This window comes from Scyliorhinus torazame, chromosome 10 (assembly GCF_047496885.1).
Source record: "Scyliorhinus torazame isolate Kashiwa2021f chromosome 10, sScyTor2.1, whole genome shotgun sequence".
Classification (NCBI taxonomy): domain Eukaryota; kingdom Metazoa; phylum Chordata; class Chondrichthyes; order Carcharhiniformes; family Scyliorhinidae; genus Scyliorhinus; species Scyliorhinus torazame.
This window is the reverse complement of record NC_092716.1, coordinates 221,750,120-221,774,597: the sequence shown is the minus strand read 5'-3', so window position 1 is coordinate 221,774,597 and position 24,478 is coordinate 221,750,120. Positions and strand designations below refer to the sequence as shown.

The 24,478-nt window shown below is 42.1% G+C and overlaps 1 protein-coding gene across 6 annotated transcripts in view; it reads right to left on the bottom strand.

Moving 5' to 3' along the window:
• rras2 (RAS related 2) overlaps positions 1-24,478 on the bottom strand; it is a 148,057-nt gene that overhangs the window by 8,776 nt on the left and 114,803 nt on the right. For 5 of the 6 annotated variants that reach the window (XM_072466428.1, XM_072466432.1, XM_072466429.1 and 2 more), the window contains exons 2-5: positions 21,370-21,457; positions 20,368-20,470; positions 15,302-15,410; positions 1,744-1,862 (exon numbers count right to left, since the gene is read on the bottom strand). In XM_072466428.1, the coding sequence (XP_072322529.1) occupies positions 1,744-1,862; positions 15,302-15,410; positions 20,368-20,470; positions 21,370-21,457 (419 nt within the window). The remainder of the gene's footprint in view (positions 1-1,743; positions 1,863-15,301; positions 15,411-20,367; positions 20,471-21,369; positions 21,458-24,478) is intronic. The other variant, XM_072466433.1, reaches the window with a different exon arrangement.

Here is a 24,478-nt window from a genome sequence, read left to right as displayed (position 1 = left end):
TCGAAAAAACACCTTCATGATTTTCAACACATGCATTTCCTCCTGAACTAACTCTACTCCAATCGCAGCTTCTCCAGGAACTTAAAATTCCTAATCTCTGGAAGCATTCTAATAGACTTCCTCTGTACCCTCTCCAATACCTTTATATCTTTCCTGAATTGACAAAATACTCGAGCTGAGGCCTAACCAGAGATTGCTGAGCATTACTTTCTTACTTTTGGAATCAATCTATTAAGTCCAGGATCCCATGAGCTTTAAAAATTCTCAATTTGTCTTGAAACCTTCAAAGATCTGTGTTTGTGAGCCTGTCTGTTTCTACTTAATTTTTAACATTTAGCTTATATTGCTTCTAAACATTCTTCTATCCAACAAAGCATCACTTTGCACTTCTCTGCATTAAATTCATCTGCCACATGTCTGCCATTTCACCAAATCGGTCTATGTCTTCGCAAAGTCTGCCACGACACTCATCACTGTTTACTACATGTTCAACCTTTATGCCATCTATGCTGAGATCAGTCCATCATGACCCTCTTTTTGCTATGCTGGGTGCAATGGTGGCTCTCGTCCTCAGTAGGCCAATCATCTTGGTGCCTCCTTATCAGAGAAATTGTCCCTAATGTATTGTCATAAGTAGGCTTACATTAACACTGCAATGAAGTTCCTGTGAAAAGCCCCGAGTCGCCACATTCCAGAGCCTGTTTGGATACACCGAGGGAGAATTCAGAATGTCCAAATTACCTAACAACATGTCCTTCGGGTTTTGTGGGAGGAAACCGGAGTAATCCTATTTCTGAAAGACTCCCTAAATTTATATTGATTGCTTGTTAAAGTATGTCAAATATATTGAACCATTACATGCTGAAAATAGGTAATTCATAAAACCATTTTTTTTTTAAAAACAATTCATTCATGGGATATGGGCATCAGTGGCTAGGCTAGCATTCATTGCCCATCTGCAATTGCCCTGGAGAAGGTGGTAGTGAGCTGCCTTGAACTGCTGCAGTCCAGGTGGTGTCGATACACCCACAGTGATGTTCAGGAGTTCCAGATTTTTGCCCAAAAAACAGTCCAGGAATAGCAATATATTTCCAAGACAAGATGGTGAGAGGCTGGAAGGAAACCTCCAGGTGGTGGTGCACCCATGTTGTTATGTTTCTTCTAGATTGTAGTGGTTGTGGGTTTGGAAGGTGCTATCCAAGAAGCCTTGATGAGTTCCTGCAGTGCATCTGCAGATAGTACACACTGCTGCTCCTGTGCATCAGTGGTGGAAAGAGTGAATGTTTGTAGATGGCATGCAATCAAGCAGGCTGCAGACCATTCTCAGCATGTGTACTTGAAAAAAGTGAGGTTGAGAAATCCAGAAGAGACTAGAATTAATCATTACCGAATTTAAACACACAAATTATTTTCCCTCTCAATGTCCAAATTGCATTGTCCCCATCCTTTCTGCCACCACAATTTGTTTGATTAAATAAAAGGTCCTTCTGAAATAAAATTGTGAATTGCATTTTTGCTGAAGCTGCATATTCCAATCCCTTCCCATTCAAGGAAATAACTTGGAAGCATTAAGGCTTTAATCCATAGTTTAAAATAAACTCAGCCATGGTGGTGAATTTCAATAGAAATTTATGGGAGGATTCTAAATTAAGTTGATGCTTACTCTCCAGTGCAATTCTACATGCTTCACTGTTATCCCTCCCAAAATGAGGCAAGAAACCCTCAGATGCTAATGATTCCCACCTTATAACTCGGACTAGTTCATGAAAAGCTTGGTCTACATTCAATCGAATTTTGGCTGAAGCCTCCATGTACGTGACTTTGAGCTGCCTAGCAAGCTGTTGCCCTTCTTCCGATGTCACCTGTGGAGTTAAAAATACACAGTAAACTACTCAATAAAAAAAAGCCATTCTTCAAAAATGGAGTACTTCTCACAACTAAGATTGAGAAAATAAATCACGTTGGAGAGACGATTTTTAAAAAATCACCAAGAGGGTTGGGATCAAATCCTGGAACAAAAACACAGCCAAGCAAGTCATGACGAATAATACTTTGCCAGAGCTTGCTCTCCAATAAATTCTGAAGCATTCCAAGTGCTCATACACAAATGAATATGTAAACACTTGATACATATAATATTGATCGATAGGTTAAACTGAGCAAAAACACATTCTAAACTTTTGAGAGGGGACAATGACATTGTGTACACTATTTAGTCTGAAAGAGAAATTATTCCAAATACTGTCCTTGATCCGAATCTCTGACCTTCCCCACAAGGAGACCCCACGTCAAAGCAAAGTAACTTTGTTCCCTAAAATGCTCCCTGATTATTCCTCACATCTGTACCTTGTGTACACTACAATCATCCGGTTGAAAACATATTGTGCAAAACCCTCATTATCATCATGCTCACCTCACCTTCACTTCCCATCTTCCAATGAAGTTCACATTCCAGTAAATTCCAGGCTGATTCATAAATGACTCAATGACTATGGTGATGATCAAACTTTCACTCGTCATCACCGTAGCCTCATTCACTTCAAGTGTTTTTTTCCCTGACAGCCCTTGATTGGTTCCAGTCCTGGTTATCCAACAGATAAGATCAATGCTCTGCAGCCCTGCCACACCAATCATGAAAGGTGGTGGCCAATTGAACAACTGACCAGAAGAGGGGGTCCGCAAATAGGGAAGCCCAGCAAATCAGTACAAAAGACAAGGCTGAAGCATTTGCAATCACTTTCAGCTATTAAGTGCCGAGTACATGATCCATCTCTGGCTCCTCCTAAGTTCCCCACCAATGCCAGTCGTCAAACAACTGTGATGCATGTAGGAATTTCTGATATATTGTATTATATACATTTGTTGCAGTAAGTATTAAAAGGCTAGGTTAGTGAGTGTATGACTGCTGCAATAATCTTTTTCAAAAAGTCCTGGTTTGTGGGTTTCCTCCCACAGTCCAAAGATGTGCAAGTTAGATGGACTGGCCATGCTAAATTGCCCCTAAAGTGTCCAAAGGTGTGTAGGTTAGGTTGTGGTGATAGGACTTGGGAGTGGGCATAGGTAGGGTTCTCTTTCGGAGGGTTGATGCAGAATTGATGGGCCGAATGGCCTTCGTCTACACTGTGGGGATTTCTAAAGGATAATTAAAGCATCGTAAAAGTTTGGCCTAATAGAATTTTGTTCATATGAAAAGGTTCCCTTATTAGATGTATTGGGCGCGATCCACCAGCTGCGTTGTGCTCTCGCTTGAAAAAAATGAAAATCGAAGTGAGAAACTTCCCAGGGCCCAAGAAAATGACTAAGTATCATAGAACAGCGATGGGGAAGTTGCTGGCCGAGCCAGCGGGAAACTCCCAGAAAAACCTATCACAAATGAACTTAGAAATTTTTCTGGAGAATCGGACCCATTATGTTTGGCTGTAGTAAGATGATGTAGTTAATGGGAGGGACCATGGGTTGAAGCAATCAGGTGCTGAGTTTCAGTTCAGATGAAAGGTTTTGAGTGTGTACAGACCAGCAGCTTTTTTCAAAGCAGTTTAATTAAAAAGATTTTGCCTGTGAACATAAACAGTAGTTTTGGAACAGGCTGGCAGGTTACACAGTCGATGACACGCACAAGAATATGCAGCTGGTTCCTGAAGGAGCGCTCATTCTCGAAGCAGTTTATCAAGACATCTTTTTACAGCAAGTATTCCTGGGTTGGCTAACTATTTTGACTGGAGATTGGTTTTGCTTGAGTGGAGATTAAAATATAGCAGTTAGGAGTTAAAAATGTTTCATTTTATTGTTAAGCATTGTTTAACTGGTATTGCAAGCTATATTTCTGTGAAGTTGCTCATACTGTATCAGTAATAAAGTTTGTTTTGACATACTCTATCCCTATTTGTGCAAGAAATCACTCTTGGACTCAAGTATCCTTTCCTCAGTCTTACAAATTAAATTAAATATTGGGGTTTCTGTCTGGTATCCTATCAACTTTTGGGTCTGATCCAGGATTGTAATACAATTCAATTTACTCCATATATCAGTGCTGAAGGAACTGGATACTGTAACGGCTATGGATCTTACCTCATGAACTAACCATATCCCTAGCCAAGCTGTTCAAATGCAGTAGAATCTATTCGGCAATGTGAAATATTACCCAGGTGTGTCCTCTGTGCAGAACGGAGGACAAATCCAACCTGACCAATTACCGGCACAAGAGCTCTTCTTGATCATCAGCAATAGAAGGTATCATGACAGTGTTATTAAATGGTACTTGCTCAGCAAAAACATGCTCCTGACACTCAATCTTTGTTCCGCCAGGTGTTACACTGACGTGGGCAAGTTCGCTATCAATTCCAGCCCCACATGCTCCGGAGTCACAACATAACCGTGGGGCAACACGGTAGCCTTGTGGATAGCACAATTGCTTCACAGCTCCAGGGTCCCAGGTTCGATTCCAGCTTGGGTCACTGTCTGTGCGGAGTCTGCACATCCTCCCAGTGTGTGCGTGGGTTTCCTCCGGGTGCTCCGGTTTCCTCCCACAGTCCAAAGATGTGCAGGTTAGGTAGATTGGCCATGATAAATTGCCCTTAGTGTCCAAAATTGCCCTTAGTGTTGGGTGGGGTTACTGGGTTATGGGGATAGGGTGGAGGAGTTGACCTTGGGTAGGGTGCTCTTTCCAAGAGCCGGTGCAGACTCGATGGGCCGAATGGCCTCCTTCTGCACTGTAAAATTCTATGAAACTATGAAATAAGTGAATTAACCAATAATTCTGATAAGAATTCCAAAAATCTTTGGGCCTTGGCTGCCCACTAATTACAGACACCAGGTTAAGTTGAAACACAATTACGGTTTATTTATTTTTTTTAAAAACATTTTATTAGGGTATTTATAGTTTTTATAATAACAAAAACATGAACATAGTATAAGACATTTCCATCCCTGACACGTTCCTCACACCCCCAACACAGAAGCAATAGCCTAACACCCCCCTAGAATTTCTGCCTCTGCTAACATTTAATTTCCCCCTAAAAAGTCAACAAACAGCTTCCACCTCCGGACGAACCCTAACTTTGACCCTCTTAGGGCGAACTTCATCTTCTCAAGACTGAGAAACCCAACCATGTTGCTAACCCAGGTCTCTGATTTCAGGGGCTTCGAGTCCCTCCACATTAACAGTATCCGTCTCCGGGCTACCATGGAGGCAAAGGCCAAAATCGTCAGCCTCTCTCGCCCTTGGACGCCCGGCTCTTCCGACACTCCAAAGATCGTCATCTCTGGACTCGGCACCACCCTTGTTTTTAGTGCTGTGGACAAGGCATCAGCGAAATCTTGCCAAACTCCTCGAAGCTTCGGGCATGCCCAAAACATGTGGACATGATTTGCTGGCCCTCCTGCGCACCTCGCACACCTGTCCTCTATCCCAAAAAACTTGCTCATCCGGACCACCGTCATGTGTGCCCGGTGGACTACCTTAAATTGTATCAGGCTGAGCCTGGCACATGATGAGGATGTGTTAACCCTGCCTAAGGCATCCGCCCACAAACCCGCCTCTATCTCTCAATTACTGTTTATTTATAACAAGATTAATGGTGAAATATGCAGTAAATGCAACTGAATAACAAGCTAACCTACTACCCCGTTTAACTGTCTCACCCTCTACCCACACACATAAGACAGACAAACAAAGGGAGGGGGGGGGGGGGGGGCAGGGGTGAAAATGATACGGCTGAAGGTCAAAACAGAAGACTTTTTGCTTCCAGTGGCGGTTCTGTTGCAGGTTCTTCCTCACAGCACACAGGTTGATCAAATCCCTGGGTTCACAGCTCGTGATGATCTTCTTGGCAGAGTTATTCAGGCAATACAGTACTTATAGGCAGCAGGCCTTCTGGAGAGTCGTTTTAGTTCTTATCAAACTGGGCCTTCAACTCAAAGGTTCACATTCAGGCCTATTCCTTTCTTGAGACACTTTATCTCACATCAAACCCTGCTTTCAGCCCGTGGTTTGACTTCAAGCCTTTGCAGTTCCAAGAGAATGGCACCCAGACTCATGAGAGTGGGCTCTCACAATGAGTCTAGCTGATGAGTTTAGCTGGATCTTTTGGAGAGAATTAGTTGAAATCCTCCACCCAGACTGCAGAATCAAAAGTGAAACTAAAATGGAACTTCGTGGCTCTGTTAAACGTTCCAGAGGGATAATATCCAACCACCACCTGTTACCAGGCAGAGCACAGCCTTTTGGACCCATTCATTGGAGACCAGGAACATCAGGGTAGTGCCCTGTACAAAACCACCTTCAGCTGCTTCCATGACCTTCCCATCATAAGGTCAGATGTCAGAATGTTTGTTGGTGATTGCACAATGTTCAGTACCATACACGATGACTCAGATACTGAAGCAGTCAATGTCCATATGCAGCAAGATCTGGATAATATTCAGACTTGGACTGATAAGTGGCAAGTGACAATTGTGCCACACAAAAGTGGCAGGGAATGACCATCTCCAACAAGAGAAAATCTAACCAGCTCCACTGTCATTCAATGTTCCCATCACTGAATCTTCCTGGAGGTGACCACTGGCTAGAAACTAACTGGCTACAAGAGCAGATCAGAAGCTGGGAATGATGCAGCGTGCAACTCACCTCTCGACTCCTCAAGCTTGCCCACCATCTACAAGTCAGGGGTGTGATCGAATATTTTCCACTTGCCTGGATGAGCACAGTTCCAATAACACCAGAAACTCAACACCAACCAAGACAAAGCAGCTCGTTCAATCAGAACACCATCCACCACCTAAACAAATTTTCCTCCTCCAGCTTAGAGACAGTTGGCTGTACTATATACAAGATGCAGTGCTGAAACTCACCTTCAACAGCATCTTCCAAAACCATGACCTCCACCACCTAGAAGGACAAGGCTAGCAGATGCATAGGGTCACCTGCAAGACCCACATCAAGCTATACATCATCCTATCTTAGAACTATATCACTGTTCCTTCACAGTCACTGGGTCAAAATCCTGAAACCCCTGAAGAGCATTGTGGATGTACCTGCACCACATGGACTGCAGTGATTTAAGGTGGCTCACCACTACCTTCAAGGACAATTGAGGATGGACAACAAATCTGCACATCCCCTGAAAGAATAAAGATGCAGGCAAAGCAACCCCATAATCACATTTTTTTTAACGAATCCATAGTGTTACCCCCAAAAATTACCAAATAATCCATCCTTACTCTTATCTTTGTCCCTTGGCTGCATCATCTAAACATGCAGGGTCATCTTCCGCAAGTTCACTGAACATATCCTTTTGTCAAAATATCTTAAATGATCCTGTGGCCCCTTGCAATTGACACTTCCACCATTGGAAAAAGCCTCTGACTATCAACTCCGTCTATGCCTCTCAATTTTGTAGCCCTCCATCAGGTTCCCCTCAGCCTTACTAGTGAAAACAATCCTAGTTTACTCAACCTCTCCTCATAGCCAACACCCTCGAGAACAAGCAACAGTCTGGTGAACTTTCCTTGCACTCTTTCCATTCTTTGCACTCATTCCAAAGCTTCCATGTCTTTCTGATAATGTGGTGACCAGAACTGCACGTAATACTCCAAATGCGGCCTAACCAAGGTTTTATACAGCTGCAACATGGATTTCCCAACTCCTGTACTCAATGCCCCAGCTGATGAATGCAAGCATACCATATGCCTTCTTAATCAACTTGGCCACCTGTGTTGCCACTTTTAGGGAACTACGGACCTGCACGCCCAGGTTCCTCTGTACGTTAATGTTCCCAAGGGTTCTGCCATTTACAGTATAATTCATACCTAGATTTGAGCCTCCAAATTGCATCACCAAGTATTTGTCTGGATTAAACTCCATCAGCCAATTCTGTGCCCAAGTCTCCAATCTCTCCATATCCTGCTGTATCCTCTGACAATCTTGGCACTGTCAGCAACTCCGCCAATCTTCGTGTCATTCGCAAGCTTACGAAACAGACCACCTACATTTTCCTCCAGATCATTTATAAACTACAAACACAGATGTACCAGCACTGATCCCTGCGGAACACCACTAGCTACAGATCTCCATTCTGAAAAACACCCTTCCACCGCTACTCTGTCTTCTATAACCAAGCCAGTTCTGTATTCATCTAGCCAGCCCACCACAAATCCCATGTGATTTTAGTTTTTGTACCAGTCTGCCATGTGGGATCTTGTCAAACGTCTTACTAAAGTCCATAAAAACTACATCCAGAGACCTTCCCTCATTCATTTTCTTTGTGACCTCTTCAAAAAACTCAATCATGTTAGTGAGAGATGGCCTTCCCCATCCAAAACCATGCTGCTGGTCACTAACTCGTTCATTTTCCTTCAAATGTGCATATATCCTGTCCCTCAGTATCTTTTCCAAAAGCTTTCCCACCACTGATGTCAGGCTCACTGGCCTATGATTTGCTGGATTAATAATAACACACAATAATAATAATAACAATGACAACTTATTGTCACAAGTAGGCTTCAATGAAGTTACTTGTCTACCTTAATGCAATTTAGGATACTCAACACTTCCTCCTTTGGTATATGGACGTTCTCAAGAGCATTCACACACCTATCCCTGACCTCAACATTTGGCATGTCCTTCCCCCTGTGAATACCGATACAAAGTACTCATTAAGGATTTCAACCACTTCTTGTGGTTCCACGCAGAACTTCCCTCCATTGTCCTTGAGTGGGCCTACTCTTTCTCTTGCTACCGTCTTGTTCCCAACGTATGCATAAAAAGCTTTGGGATTCTCCTTGACCATGTTTGCTAAGGACATTTCATGGCCTCCTTTCACCCTCCTAATACCACGTTTAAGTTCCTTCCTACTTTCGCTGTACTCAAGGGCTTTGTCAGTTTTTAAGATGCCTAGACTGATCGTATGCATCCTTTTTCCTTTTGACTAAGCTTACAATTTCCCTAATCATCCATGGTTCCTGAATCCTGCCATTTCTATCCTTCGTTTTTGCAGGATATGGCTGTCCTGCACTTCAATCAACTGGCCTTCAAAAGCCTCCCATATATCAGACGTGAATTTGTCCTCAAATAGCCGCTCCCAATTCACATTCCCCAGTTCATGTCTAATTTGGATGTAATTGGCCTTGCCCAATTAAGCACCCTCACCCGCAGGCCACTCTTGTCCTTATCCATGACTACCGAAAATCTTCTGGAATGATGGTCACTAAGCCCAAAATGATCCATCACTGAAACATCAATCACCTGGCCTGGCTCATTCCCCAAACCAAGTCTAGTATGGCCTATCCCTGGTTGGATTGTCAACATACTGGATAAAAAAAGCCACCTGGGCACATCAAACAAATTGCTCTCCATCCGAGCCCCTGGCTGTGAGGGATTCCCAGTCTATAGGAGAAAGTTGAAGTCACCTATCACAACTACCCTGCTTTTTTTGCACCTTTTCAGTATCTGACTACACAACTGCTCCTGCGGGCTGTTGGAGGTCTATAGTACACTCCCAACGTTGTGATTTCACCCTTCTTATTCCAGAGCTCAACCCATAATGCCTCACTACAAGATCTCTCCAATGTGTCCGCTCTCAACACAGCTATGATCTGCCCCCTAATCAGCAATGCAACTCTCCCACCTCTTTTGTTTACCCTTCTATCCCATCTAAAACAACGATGTCCTGGAATGTTAAGCTGCCAGCCCCGTCCCTCCTTTAACCATGTCTCCGTAATTGAAATTACATCATAGTTCCATGCAGTAATCCAGGCTCTCAGTTCATCTGTCTTACCTGTTCTACTTTTTCCACTGAAGCAAATGCACTCCAGACCTACAGTCCCGCTGAGCCCTGCGGCTTCCCTCCGCCTGCTCTCACTCTGCGCTATGTTTATCTCAGTCTCACATTTTTACCCCCAGTCTCTCCACTTACTGGCTTGCTGTTTCGGTTCCCACCGCCTGCCACACTAGTTTAAACCCTCCCGGACAGCACTAGCAAACTTCCAGCCCAGGATATTGGTGCCCCTCCTGTTCAGGTGCAACCCGGCTTTCTGGTACAGGTCCCACCTTCCCCAGGAGACATCCCAGTGATCCATATATCTAAAGCCCTCCCTTCTACACCAGCTCTTTAGCCACATGTTCAATCTCCCTGTTCCAAGCCTCACTAGCATGTGGCACGGGGAGTAGTTCTCCGATTACTATCCGAGAGGTCCTGCTTTTTAGCTCCCAACCGAACTCCCTGAATTGTCTTTGCAGGGCCTTTTCCCGCCTACGTCATTAGTACTAATGTGGACAATGACATGTGTCTGTTTACCCTCCTGTTTCCATGTCCTGTAGCCATTCAGAGATATCTGGGATCCTGGCACTCGGGAGGCAACGCACAATCCTAGAGTCCCGTTTGCAGCCACAGAAACTCCTGTATGTGCCCCTGACTATCGAGTCGCCTACTACAATCACTCTCTTGGACTTGGCCCAATCCTTCTCTCAAGCAGAGCCAGTTGTCCACAGGCCTGGTTGCTATCTTCCCCCGATAGGCTATCCACTCCTCTTCCCCCCCCCCCCCCCCCCCCCCCCCCCCCGTCCGCAACAGTATCCAAAACGGTATTGTACAATAAATACCAGTGCCAACCATGTTCCAAGAATGAAATAAAATTGCATTCGCACCCCATCTGAAATTTAATCCAAGGTTGATTGACTTTAGGATATCTCCTGTTGATCCCCAACCAGTGATTCCTACTTTAAGATGCAATTGGGGGAAGACTGGCGTGGGAGAAAATGTGACCAAGAGAAACAGCATCAAATAAAGCTGTTCAGTCTCCTGACACATGCTCTAGTTTCACAAATAGCGAACAGTCACCTGGGTGGGCACAAGAGACCTACAGATCCAGCGGGAGCACCTTCAGCAAAGAAGCACGTTTTAAAACACACAAGGACAATATTCTGTCCTCCCAGTATAGAATGCACTTTGTTCCAGTGAATTTCCAGAGTCGCAGGGCACCTTTATAAACCTAGATGCAAGGTTATTATTCTTTCCTTCTGACTAAATAGTGATGTTAAAAACCCAACTATAACTCTTGATTGGTTTAGACTTATTTATATGCCATTCAGCTCAACTATAAAACAAAATCAGTAAGATACAAAACAAATTCTACAATTTACTGTCAAGGCTCTAATCTTATATAGACTAACACAATCCAGCAAGTTACTAAAAGCAAGTTGGCTCCAAAACTGTTAATCCTTAGATGTAGAAAGAAAGCTATATATTAGTCATCCAACATAATGGGACTGCATAAATGCTTCAGTTAGAGACTCAACATGGAAAACACTTCTGCATCTTCTCTGCCCACACTTTTGCTAAGAGCAGAAACCTCTCCCATCACTGTTTTCTCAATGATCAGTAGGTGGAGTGGCAGCAACCAAGGCGACACTGGCCTCAAAATTTATTTTCTTTTAAACCGCTGGTGAGAAAAAAAGCCACATTCTGATCAATTTTCCATTACCTCAATTAACAACAAGAACTCAAATTTATAGCAGTAATAAATGATTCACTCTGCTGGATATTACATGATGAATCAGCCCCCCGTATCAGCCTCCCCGAACAGGTACCGGAATGTGGCGACTAGGGGCTTTTCACTAACTTCATTTGAAGCCTACTTGTGACAATAAGCGATTTTCATTTCATGTTGCATAATTAATTCATTTGTTCAGGTGCATGACCCCACCATTCTTTTTCTCAAATGATTACAATGGGAAATACTCGACCATCTCCATACTTGTGATATCAGGAACTCAGAAAGGTTTTCCAGATCATAATCTACCAGTCTTTGTCAAAATACATAAATAAGATTTAAATCTGTGGTACGCATCCTCTAACACAGGGATTCATGAACCCCCAAGGGTCAGAGAAGGGTGTCCAGGGGGTCTGTGACATTTGCGGCCACCATATGACTGGCAAACGCAGGTTCCAATGCTCAAAATATTAAAATTAGAGAAAACAAATAGGCCAGATTCAGGTCCCTTGAGCACAAGATGCTGATAGGATGACTCGTTGAGGCTACATGCCGTGTTACTTTAAGATCATTGTGCAATACTGACATGTCAGTGCATGATGCAAAAATTGCAGATGAAGAAACTATAAAATATGAACTGAAAATGGTGCAAATTTTCAGTAGTACCAACAGCAGCTTTGGAAAGAGAAAAAGAGTTAAGTTTCGATTTGGTTAGCTTTCACCTGAACTTGAAATGGTTTGCGAGAATGGGAGAAGAGTTGAGCACATAAGTGTGAAGGAGCGGCAACAGAGGAAGGGGTCGAGTGCGTGGGGCAAGTAAAGAGAGAGAGACTGAGAGGGAGAGAGGGGTGAGTGTGCGCGTGCGAGCGGAGAGGTAGTGCATGAGAGAGGTAGTGCATGCGTGCGAGATAAAGGGGGGGCTAGTGCATGCGAGAGCCAGAGCGAGAGGCCCCGACACACAGAGAGTGGGCCCCGACACACAGAGAGTGGGCCCCGACACAGAGACAGACCCCGACACAGAGACAGACAGACAGGAGGTAGTTTAGGAAGTGGAGAGAGTGAAGAGAAAGAGTGTGAGAGGAGAGCACGTGTGATGGCTATGGGAAGGTGTCTTGGCCAGTGGTTAATGTGAGGGGGCCCATGTAGTTGGCTAATATATTTGTGATTGCGTGCCTCTTCCTAATATATGCATAGATATAGCTGGAAAATACTGGTTTACATTTGATTTCTGAATTTTGCAGTAAAACAAAAAGTGGCATCGAGCTTTTGAGAATAATTGGGTTTCTCAGATGCTCTTGGGAGGTCACTGAGGGTTCCGCAACTCAAAGTTTGGGAAGCCCTGCTCTATATCAATCAATCAGAGCATCACAGTACAATGGCACCAGTTTGACGAAGGCATTGAGGGCGTAAGAGGATATTTTTGTTTCTCTGTACAGATCCACATCATAACGTGTCAACTACTGTTATCAACAGGTTAATTTTAGTCTCCGTGAAAGACAATGTGGTACTGTGAACGTTTTGAAAGGTTCTCACTAATTTTTGAAATCAGGTGGCAGCTTTGTCCATCCAAACCCAGGATTTTCAACAAAATGTGATGGAATTTTAAGCACTCATTTTAGTTCTAATTTAATTTCACAAACACGTAGTTTCCAAATTTTATTTTTCACACCAAACTTGAACAAAGCAGTTTATGCTTCTTCCTATAAGATGCCAAAAGTTAAAAGCATGTCTTGCAGAATAAGTGGAAATGAACAAACAAAAATCTATTATTAATTCAGACTGCATATCAGGAACCTAAAATGCAATTCTCTTCACCCAGGCTCCTCATTAGTTGATCTACAAGTTTTCCAAAATAAAAAAAGTCAATTCCTTCAGACTTTCCTTACATTAGGCCTTTTACCCTATTGGATATTCTTATTTGGAGTTCACAAGAACCAGTCTCGTCATTACAATTTATGCATGTCATAAAAGGGACCAATCATATAATGGCCTACATGACAGATGTACCCATGATATCCAAATAAACACACTACAATTTCTAGAACAGAGTTCTAACAAAAGGTTGTTTATCTCAAATGTGATCCATTTCTCCATAAATGCTGCCAACACTGTTATTGTAAATAACGTTTGATTTCCTTATATTTATGCGGCTTGCATTGCTCAATTCATGAAGTCATTGCCAAGAGCAAGAACTTTCAAAACACATAATTGCAGACTTAATTTAAGGACTGCTGTGGGCAACTGGAAGACATCAACAGTAAAGCGACAAGAGATATGTACTGGAGGGAAAAAATAATCAGAACACCATTGCTAACAGTACAATGAATACTCAACTACATGAACAGTTGTGATGCTTAAATCCATATGGCCACAACATAAGAACTAGTGCCTGAAATGAACTTTGCATATCACTAGAATCATCGAATAACAGTGCCGTAAAGGTCCTTCAGCCCATCGAGACTGCACCAACACATGAAAGATACCTGACCTGCTTACCTAATCCCATTTGCCAGCGCTTGGCCATAGCCTTGAATGTTATGATGTGCCAAGTACTCATCCAGGTATCTTTTTAAAGGATGTGAGGCAACTCACGTCTACCACCCTCCCAGGCAGTGCATTTCAGACAATCATCCTCTCTGGGTAGAAGGGGTTTCCTCAAATCCTCCCTGAACCTCCTGCTCCTCACCTTGAACTCGTGTTCCCTCATAACTGACCTTTAAGGGCAACGGCTGCTTCCCATCTACCATGTCCATGACCCTCATAATCTTGTACACCTCGATCAGGTCACCCCTCAGTCTTCTCTGCTGCAGCGAAAACAACCCAAGCCTATCCAACCTCGTATAACTTAAATATTCCATCCCAGGCAATATCCTGGTGAATCGTCTCTGTACCCCTTCCAGTGCAATCACATCCTTCCTATAATGTGGCAACCAGAATTGCACACAGTACTACAGCTGTGGCCTCACCAGAGTTCTATATAACTCCAACATGACCTCCCTGCTTTTGTAATCTATGCCTGTGCCTCGATTGATAAAGGCATGTGCCTTTTTCACCAACCTATTAGTCTACCCTTCTGCCCTGAGTATATATTCAGAAACTCCAAACTGTATTTCAAAATGTATGCTGAATCTTCTACTATTTTCAATTTCCTGCTTATTTTTGACAGTAAGTGGTAGAAAGGCAAAAACACCAACAAAAGCTTTGTGTTAGTAGTCCAACATGGTAGAATTCCTTTCTGCCTCTTGATAGAAGTACACTTAGAGTAAAACTCAAAGGCAAATTGGAAATGTTGAGTACCATAAAATTAAATTAACAGTCAGAATCTCGACCCAACTTTTGGGGGGGTGGGGGGAAAAAGAGGAGAGCACAGAATCGAGGAAAGCCACTTATTTAAATGCCTGGGACTGAAAGCAGATTAGAGGTAAAGGGAACGTTTTTACAATTCTCCAGAGGCTTAAGTGAAACATGTACAGGAATTGATTGGTCATCTTTTCACTTTATTGATTACATTTAAATTTGTTTTCTTCTAACTCAACATTCCCAAGAAACCAAATTCAGTTAACTGGTTCGAACCAAGTCCAAGTGTAGAAGGATTATTATAAATATATGCTTGATTTTAATACATGTGTTTGCAAAAAGGATTTGTCATTTTAGCCAAAATAGCCTGTATTCACTGACATTTGTGTAGACAACAGGAAGCCACACATCAAATATCAAAATCAATAACCACTGAAGCTACCGGACTTTCGTTTTATTTGTGTTGCCTCCACTGAACAAAGCCAAAAGTTCAGAAATGTCCCTTCACAGTGCTCACCTGCCTTTGATGTTCCAGGTCAGCTTTGTTACCCACAAGGATCATAGGGAATTCATCACGATCTTTTACTCGAAGGATTTGTCTTTGGAACTTGTAAATTTCTTCAAAACTGAAAAGGAAAATAAAACTGCACAACTCAAAACACAATTTTTAAAGCCTCAGTTCGTATTCACCTGAATGATTAAACGCTTCTGAGAAAGTAGAACATAGATTGGATTCATACCAATGGCACTGTCAACATGACTAAACGTATATCGTATAAACTAGTGTAAAAGTTGCATTTTTGAGACAGATGTTCTGGGCCAAGTTATGGTGCTGGATTTTACACATGTATTGTTCAAGGCGTTGCCATGCATGCTTGATTTGGGACAAGTGAAACCCAAACAAGAATGTCCCAATGGAATGAAGTAAAACCCAACAACAAAAGAATTCCTAATACTTATCTAACTGTTATTTACTTTATAACATTATAAGTTATATACATTTATATTGCATTGGGTGAAATGTGCAACAAATTAGCACTTCACGTTGAAAACTCACAAAATCACTCTGAACACACACACACTTTCTCGTGAAAATGGGTAGCAAGGCATTTTGCTTGAATATCATCAGCTTTAATTTGTGTCCTCCACCATGTCTTCTATTGGCCAATTGTCTTCACAAGAACAGTTTTATCACCAATCTCAGGAATGGTTGTTTGTTGTCATGTCAAAGTTGTACGTCTCACACGTATTCCCTATGCAGATTAATCAATAAGCTTCTCTCGATGTCGGATAACAAATTGGATTGGATTTGGACTGGATTAGTTTATTGTCACGTGTACAGAGGTACAGTGAAAAGTATCTTTCTGCGAGCAGCTCAAACAGATCATTCAGTACATGAAAAGAAAAAGAAAAAGAAAATACATAAAGGGCAATGCAAGGTCCATAATGTAAAGATATAGACATTGGGCAAAGAATACAGGAGTGTAGTGTCAGGTCAGTCCATAAGAGGGTAGCAAGAAGTCTTACAACACCAGGTTAAAGTCCAACTAGCTTTCGGAGCACTGCTCCTTCCTCAGGTGAATGGAGAGGTATGTTCCAGAAACATATATATATATATAGACAAAGTCACAGATGCAAGACAATGCTTTGAATGCGAGCATTTGCAGGTAATTAAGTCTTTACAGATCCAGTTAAACCTGGGGTTACCCCTATCTCCTAGGACAGTGTTTTTCAAACAACAGGTGAGAGAGAGAAAGGAGTATGGTCTAAGAAAAGGGAATGGAGGAGATAGAGGCGCAAGTAAACAGAAAGAAGAGAGAGCAGAGAGGGAGAGAGAACGTGTACAAAGCAAAATAATGTGAGGGTAAGAGAAGGAAGAAGGAACAAATTAACTGGCATTTACTTTTTTTTTTTTTAAATCAATTTAGGAGTACCCAATTCATTTTTTCCAATTAAGGGGCAATTTATCATGGCCAATCCACCTACCCTGCACATCTTTGAGTTGTGGAGGCAAAACCCACGCAAACACGGGGAGAATGTGTGAACGCCACGCGGACAGTGACCCAGGGCCGGATCAAACCTGGGACCTCAGCGCCGTGAGGCAGCAAAGCTAACCACTGCACCAGCATGCTGCCATTAACTGGTATTTACAGAGTCAAAAACATTGAAAAATGCCACAAGGTGCTTTACAAAAATGGATGCCAATCCAATGAAGAAAATACCAGGAGAGATGGTATAAAGCTTTGCCAAAGAGATGGCTTTAAGGAGGTTCCTAAAGTATAAGCAGAGGAAATCAGGAAGCTTACTCCAGAGCTATAGTAACTACGGCTGAAAACTACCACCAATAGTCGTGGCAAAAAACTGAGGGGTGCTGTCCTCATAAGCCTGCCATTTTTCAAACTCCAGTAACTTCACTTATGTGTACTGTTCTGCACGCATCCTATCTAACATCAAGACTTACTAGAGCCTACAGTCAGAGGACACAGAAGAATGCAGGGCTGGAGGAGATTATGGAGATAGAGGGGAGAGACCAAGAAGATCTTTAAACATATGAGAGAACATTTTAAATTTAAAACAGTCAAGGCAAATACAAATCAGCCTGCACATCGGAGATGGTCAAACAGGACTTGATGTGAGCAGTCGAGCTATAGATTAACTGAATTTACTGGAAGGTGATGGAGGCGGGGTCATTGAATATTTTTAAGGCGGAGGCCTTGCCTAACGAGAATCTAAGCTTATAGTGTGCAGGTGGAAATGTAGAACTTGAAACACGAACAGATCAATCATGATCTTATCAAATCATGGAATCCCTACAGTGCAGAAGGAGGCCATTCAGCCCATCGAGTCTGCGCTGACCCTCTGAAAGAGCACTCCACCTAAGCCCACTTCCCCGTCCTATCATAATAACCCCTTAACCTAACCTACACATCTGGACACTTTAGGGCAATTTAAGCATGGTCAATCCACCTAACCTATACATATTTGCACAGTGAGAAGAAACCGCAGCACCCGGAGGAAACCCATGCTGACATGACGAGAATGCGCAAATTCCACACAGTCACCCAAGGCCGGAATTGAACCTGGGTCCCTGGCTCTGTGAGGCAGCCGTTTTTAAAAAAATAATAATAAAAATTTAGAGGACCCAATTATTTTTTTACAATTAATGGGCAATTTAGCGTTGCCAATTCACCTACCCTAAACATCTTTTTGGGTTGTAGGAGTGAGGCCCACGCAGATACAGGGAGAATGTGCAAACTCCACATGAACAGTGACCCGGGGCAGTATCAAACCCGTGTCTTTGGCGCCGTGAGACAGATGTGCTAACCACTGCGCCATCATGCTGCCCAGTGTGAGGTAGCAGTATCACCCACTGTGCAAACATACCACCCATGGCAAAGCAGGCTTGAGGGGCCGAATGGCCTACTTCTGCTCATATTTTGCATGTTCGTATGTCACGGAAGTAGAAATAGACAATCTTTGTGATGTAAAAAATAGTGTTGCAAGCTGTAGGATCGAGTCGCACACCAAGGTTGCAGACTTATGGGTCTGCTTCAACACAACCCTTTTTATGTGGGATTAGGCTATGGAGTTGGATGATCAGACATGATCATAATGAATGGTGAAGCGAGCTTGAAGGGCCGAATGGCCTCACCCTGCTCCTATTTTTTCTTTTCTATGTCTGGAAATCAGGAAAGCTACAGAATTTGTGGCAGATGAAGATTATGGATTTGGACTCCTAATAGTTAACTGTAAGGGTTGTGGCTTATCCAAGACTGAAAGTCAGACAACACAAAGGCAATGGAAACGTCGAGGTAGAAGCTTTTAACATACGTGTGGAACCTGACCTTTCATGTTCTCAATTCATATTCTCCTGGGACAACATATAGAGGAGCAAGGGGTGGGAGCCAAGCATAGATCTTTGAGGGACTCCAAAGGTAATAATGCAAATGGAAGAGAAGAAACAATTACAGAAGATTCTCTGTCTACAGTTAGCTGGTTACAATGCACACTGCACCACTGAGTGTTACCGAGGATGCCATTTGGTGTTTTGCTGAGGTGTCAGTATCAGAAACCGGATTGCAAACATTCAAACATGGAGCTGCAAGGTAAGTGGGCATGAATTTATGAAGTAATAATAATAACCTTTTATTTTCACAAGTATGAAGTTACTGTGAAAAGCCCCTAGTCGCCTGTTCGGGTAAGCTGGTACAGGAATTGAACCGACGCTGCTGGCTTTGTCCTGCATCACAAACCAGATGTCTAGTCCACTGAGCTAAACCAGCCCTTAGTGACAGCATGTTGAAGCATGGAAAGTAAAGGAATGGGGAGTAGTTTGCAAGAACTCAAAGTCAAAAGATGGAATTTCAGTTTGAACAGAAAGTTAACAATGGCGATTCTGAAATGTAAGTGGACAGGACCCAAGGAGAAATATAATTTACAATGAAAGCATGCGTGGGAATCAGGTGGTCAAGCCATAGATTGTCTGAAGTATTATGCTTTGGAAAGAATATCTGAACCATGGAAATAATACAGCAAAAACCCACAAGTCAGAGATTATGGTTTTGAATTAATGCAATAAAAAAGGTATTATTTCCCAGCGAAACAAAGCAGATTGATTGGTCCCCCGCAAGAGCCTGAAGCCCAGCTGGGAGGCTGCAGTTGAGGTGGGACCAAAGCACCATCCTACACCAGCTTCAACTCTTGCAAAAGAGACAATACCAGGAAGCCAGTTCAGAACAGGAAGGTGCTCTGCAGGCTGTAAATGGAAGCAGCAGCTACTGCCTCTACATATCCCAATCAGACATCGAGTCAAAGCCAGGTCGGATTTGGTAGTGCATGAGAAAGAGGGGAGCTGAGTGACAATGGAACAGGGACAGGCAGCGGTCAGAAGAAAATTAAAAGGGCAGAAATCCTTGAGCCAAAAGTCAAATGCCACCATATGGAGGACATTCCTCATTTCTGCACTTTATAACCCTAGTATAGTCCTAGTTATTGCAATTGACCAGGGCACTAATCCCTGCCAGGTTAAGCCCATCCGAACTGAACAGCCCCCTCTTTGGCCAGTCCTGGTATTAGTGCCCCATGAATTGTAATCCTTCTTCCCACGTGCCTGAGCGGTATGCTTAATTCTTTAATCTCCTTGGACCTATGCTAATTGGCATGTAGCTCCAGTAACAATGCAGAGATTATTCCTTTGAAGTTCTGGGTTTCAGTTTGGATCACAACTCCTCAAATCCTCTCAGCAGAGCATTCTTCCGACTTCTAACCATGCAGTTGCTTCTTGTGTAGACCACAACAACTGGATTATTGTCCTTCCTAATCCAAGTTAGTCACCTCTTCCTACTCAAGTCTTACAACATCAGGTCAAAGTCCAACAGGTTTGTTTCGAATCACTAGCTTTCGGAGCGCAGCTCCTTCATCGATGAAGGAGCTGCGCTCCGAAAGCTAGTGATTCGAAACAAACCTGTTGGACTTTGACCTGATGTTGTAAGACTTCTTACTGTGCCCACCCCGTCCAATGCCGTCATCTCCACATCATACTCTAATGTAAATACAGCACTTGCAACATGTTTTTGAACATACCTTCCTCGATCAGTAACTGAGAAGACCAGCAGAAACCCCTCCCCAGTCCTCATGTATTGTTCTCGCATGGCTCCAAACTCTTCTTGTCCTGCTGTATCTAGAACTAAATGGCAAAACAGAAACTCCAAGTTAAGAATTAGATGACAAAAGCATAACACCGAGTTGGTGTGCATGCAAAATTAGTTTATTTCTCTCACAATGGAGAGCGTCAGAATGCAAAATCAACTTGAAGAATCGCAGAGGCACCCCACACAAAATAGCAAGTGCTGGGAAAGTGGTTTTCAGGCATTTCTTATAGTTACAAAATCATCTTTTTGGCAAGATTTATAATTTTTTCAAAGTGCAATTATTTCTAAAGTTCTCAATCAACTAAAACTTGCCATAGTTTTTCAGATTCTTTTGGACAACTAAGAATCTGCAACAATGGAGAGAATCTGAGAGATCACAGACTTTTGGCGTGATACCAGATGGACTCATCAAATATCAGGTCAGTAAAATTGTCAAAATTACTGGAAAGCCATTGCTCTTTCATTAACTAGTTACTGGAGGTTAACACCATGCTGCAGACCAATTAATCAAATTCTTATCATAATATTGGCATCAACATTAAGTTTTCCTTCTCAAAAATAAAGTATAAATCAAAAATATTCTGGTAGACCTTGCAGCTTCAGTCTTAATTATCTCCCACTGCGATCATCATTCATCTTAGAATAGCTATTATTAAACCGATTTTACCCCCGCAACAGTGCAAAACAACTAATGTACTACAGATAGCATAATCACAGACCTGGTGCCTAATTCTGAACCAGCACAATTCTATTTTTCACTCCAAATTAGACTCCCAGTTCAGTTTAAAGGAAAATCTGCTTTCTAAATGATCAGTCAGGCATAGTTTATTGTAGTGAATCACCCCACCCTTCTACTTGAATGCTCTTCCAGGGGCCTACCCACAAAATTTAAAAGCATTTGTATACCCGGCTAATCTGGTTTCAGAATACTTACTATCTAACCTTGCTGCTCGGTCATCAATAACACATTGCTTGGTATAGGAATCTTCAATTGTGGGGTCATAATCTGTCACAAAATAAGACTGAGAGAGAAAAAAAAAATTAGAAAAACATTTTTCTTTAAAAGCCAGAACTTACCCCCTCATTCTCATACAGTTTACACCCCCTCATTCTCATACAGTTTACAAGAGGAGGATCGCACATTTTTACAACTCAGGAGGCAGCTATTCAGTTGAATCTGTCTCAGAATGACAGTGCACAAGTAGGTTTCACCCAATGCTGCCTCTTTCTCTCTTTTCCTCAGTCACTTCTGAATCTTTTTGTTAACTATCATAAATCTACGTCCCATGAACAATCGAAATAGGAGCAGAAATAGGCCATTCGACCCCTCAGACCAGCTCTGCCATTTAGTAAGATCGTAGCTGATCTTCTGGTTACCATGTCAACTTTTTCCAAGACCAATCAAAACTGAAGTGTCTACCTCAACCAAACCTCCATTAAATCATTCAATGCTGCAACAACTGTGCAAAACAAATTTCTTCTGGCCAGTTTTTCGCAATGGAAATTTTAAAATCGCCAACCTGTTTCTTTGTTTACGCCATGAAAACCATTCCTAACGTTACAAATTTACAACAAATCTGTTCTTCATTTTCTCTACCTCAGTGCAAATAAAAAACTTGCATTCATATATATAGCGCATTTCTAAACCACAGAGCATCCCAAAGCACTTCACAAACAATGCAATTCTTTTTTATAATCCCGGCACCCAACGCGTGTACGACAATTTCCCGCATCCTGCAGTATGATAATTAGCCAGATCATCCGTTTTTGTGATGTTGAAATACTCTCAGGGATACTTCTCCTGCTCTTCTTTAAAATAGTACGATTGAATCTTTTACATGCACCCAAGGGGGCCTCCATTTAACATCTCACAGTGCAGCATTCCCTCAATGCTGATCTTTGCACTCAAATCCGAGTTGGATTTTACCTGGGTCGCAACCTTCTAATTCAAAGGCAACACATAGTAATCAGAGTATCTCACATTTATTTTCATAATTTCCTTTTTGCATCTCCAGTATCAACCAATTGTATTCCTGCCACTCTCCTACTTTTTCCACTGTTGTACACTCATTGGGCTTTATTGTCCTTTCAATAATGGGGCACCGTTCAAACTGCAGCCTGACAAATTTTAGAATCTCAAAGTCCACGATTTAATAACCTTGGTTTTTAAAATCGCATAGTACTCACACTTTCAAGGATCTACATCTTTGCACCTCTAATCTCAATTATTCCATATCCTTCAGTTACTTTCCATTTAGCATATACCCACATTCCTTATTCTTCTTCAAACATTTTGCATCAGGTATGGCTTAGTTGGTAGCAACCTTCCCTCAAAGTCAGAAGATTGCGGGTTCAAGTTTTGCTCCAGGGATTGGGTCCCAAGATAAAATCAAGGCTCCCACTCTATTGCAGTACTGAGGGAGTACTGTACTGTCAGAGGTCACAGCTTTCAGATGACACATTAAAGCAAGGCCTGATTTTCCCTCTCGGGTGAGGGTGAAAAGATTTTTTCAAAGGACAGTCAACATCAAAATAAGAACAGATTATCTATACATTATCATCTTACTTTCAAATGAGCGTGTAAATTGGCTGTTGCATTTCCCATATTACAATAGAGACTTCACTTCAAAGTTTTCCATTAGCTGTGAAACACTTCGAGATGTTCAGTGGTTGCAAAAGACAATAGATAATTGGAAGTCCTTTTTCTTCTTCAATTACATGTCATCACAATTATCCTCGTGGTTTATCAAACATTTGTGCCATCACAATTTTCAACATTATATTCCTTGGGTCCAAGTCAAAATTGTACCTTTTTGCCTCAACAAAAAAAAAGTGCTCACACTATTAACTCATGTGGTATGCCAGCACCAACCCTTCTTTAACGTGAGCAGCAAGATTCTTTGCTAGCTGTCAGCCAGCCAGCGCTCTTGAAATATTACTACATTTTCTCTTATACCATACCTACACCTGAATGGAATTTCAGATAATTTAACCACCATGTCTTAACTTTCAATACAATTTGGATTCAGCATCGCAGCTTCAGAAACTACACCAACTATTTTTAAAAATCAATGTAATCTTTATTGAACAATAGTGGGTCCAAGTCAAGCAAAGAATACAACATGGATCATAGTCCTATGAGACGGCATATTATCAGTTAAGCTGAATTACAGGGTAGTCATAGGTGGTATTCAACAAGATGATCTCAGCACAGTGCAGTGCTGAATCACAGCCAATTTCTCAAGGGATCTCTCAGTGCTGTTCCTGGTGCAAATTTCATTTACCAAAAACAGCTCTGAGCTGGTCCCATAATGTCCACCCATCCTCCTCATACTCCCTGATAACATCACTGTTAGGGCAGCTCATACTCCCTGATAACATCACTGTGTTAGGGCACCTCTAACTTATCACACATCACTTTAATTCTGCAGTTAATTATTCAACCATATGAATCTGCTGAATACATGTCTGTTTCTAAATAATTTAGTACAACAGTTCCAATGTAAACTTCAACCAATTTACACAAACTCAATCAGATTAAAACTTGAAGTACATACATCAGAAGGGAATGTTCTCAATGATGCAAATTAGCTCATTGAAGCAATCTAATTAAAATAATTAGTGCTCCAAGTGGACGGAGTTCAACATTCATTGGCCAAGTACATGTATCAGCAATGGGTTTAAAGACAATACGATGGTTTGTAAACAGATTGGTAAAAGTCCACATTACTGAAATAGATTTGGTAACTTCCATTTTAACAACACATGGTAGTATTTTATGAGCAAATGCCATCAAATTATTGATAATAGCTACAGATCCCAGCTGCTGCCTGTTTAACTGTTCCCATTTTTTCCATTAGTTTCCAAAGATAGTACAGAACATTAAAAATATTTGCATTTGTAGAGCACCTATCAGCAACACCTAAAGTTCTTGACAACCAATGAAATACATTGTTGTAATGGAGAAAACGCAACAGCCAACGATAACAACCAGGTGATCTTTTTGTGATGTTGACTGACGGATAACCACACTTGGCAATATT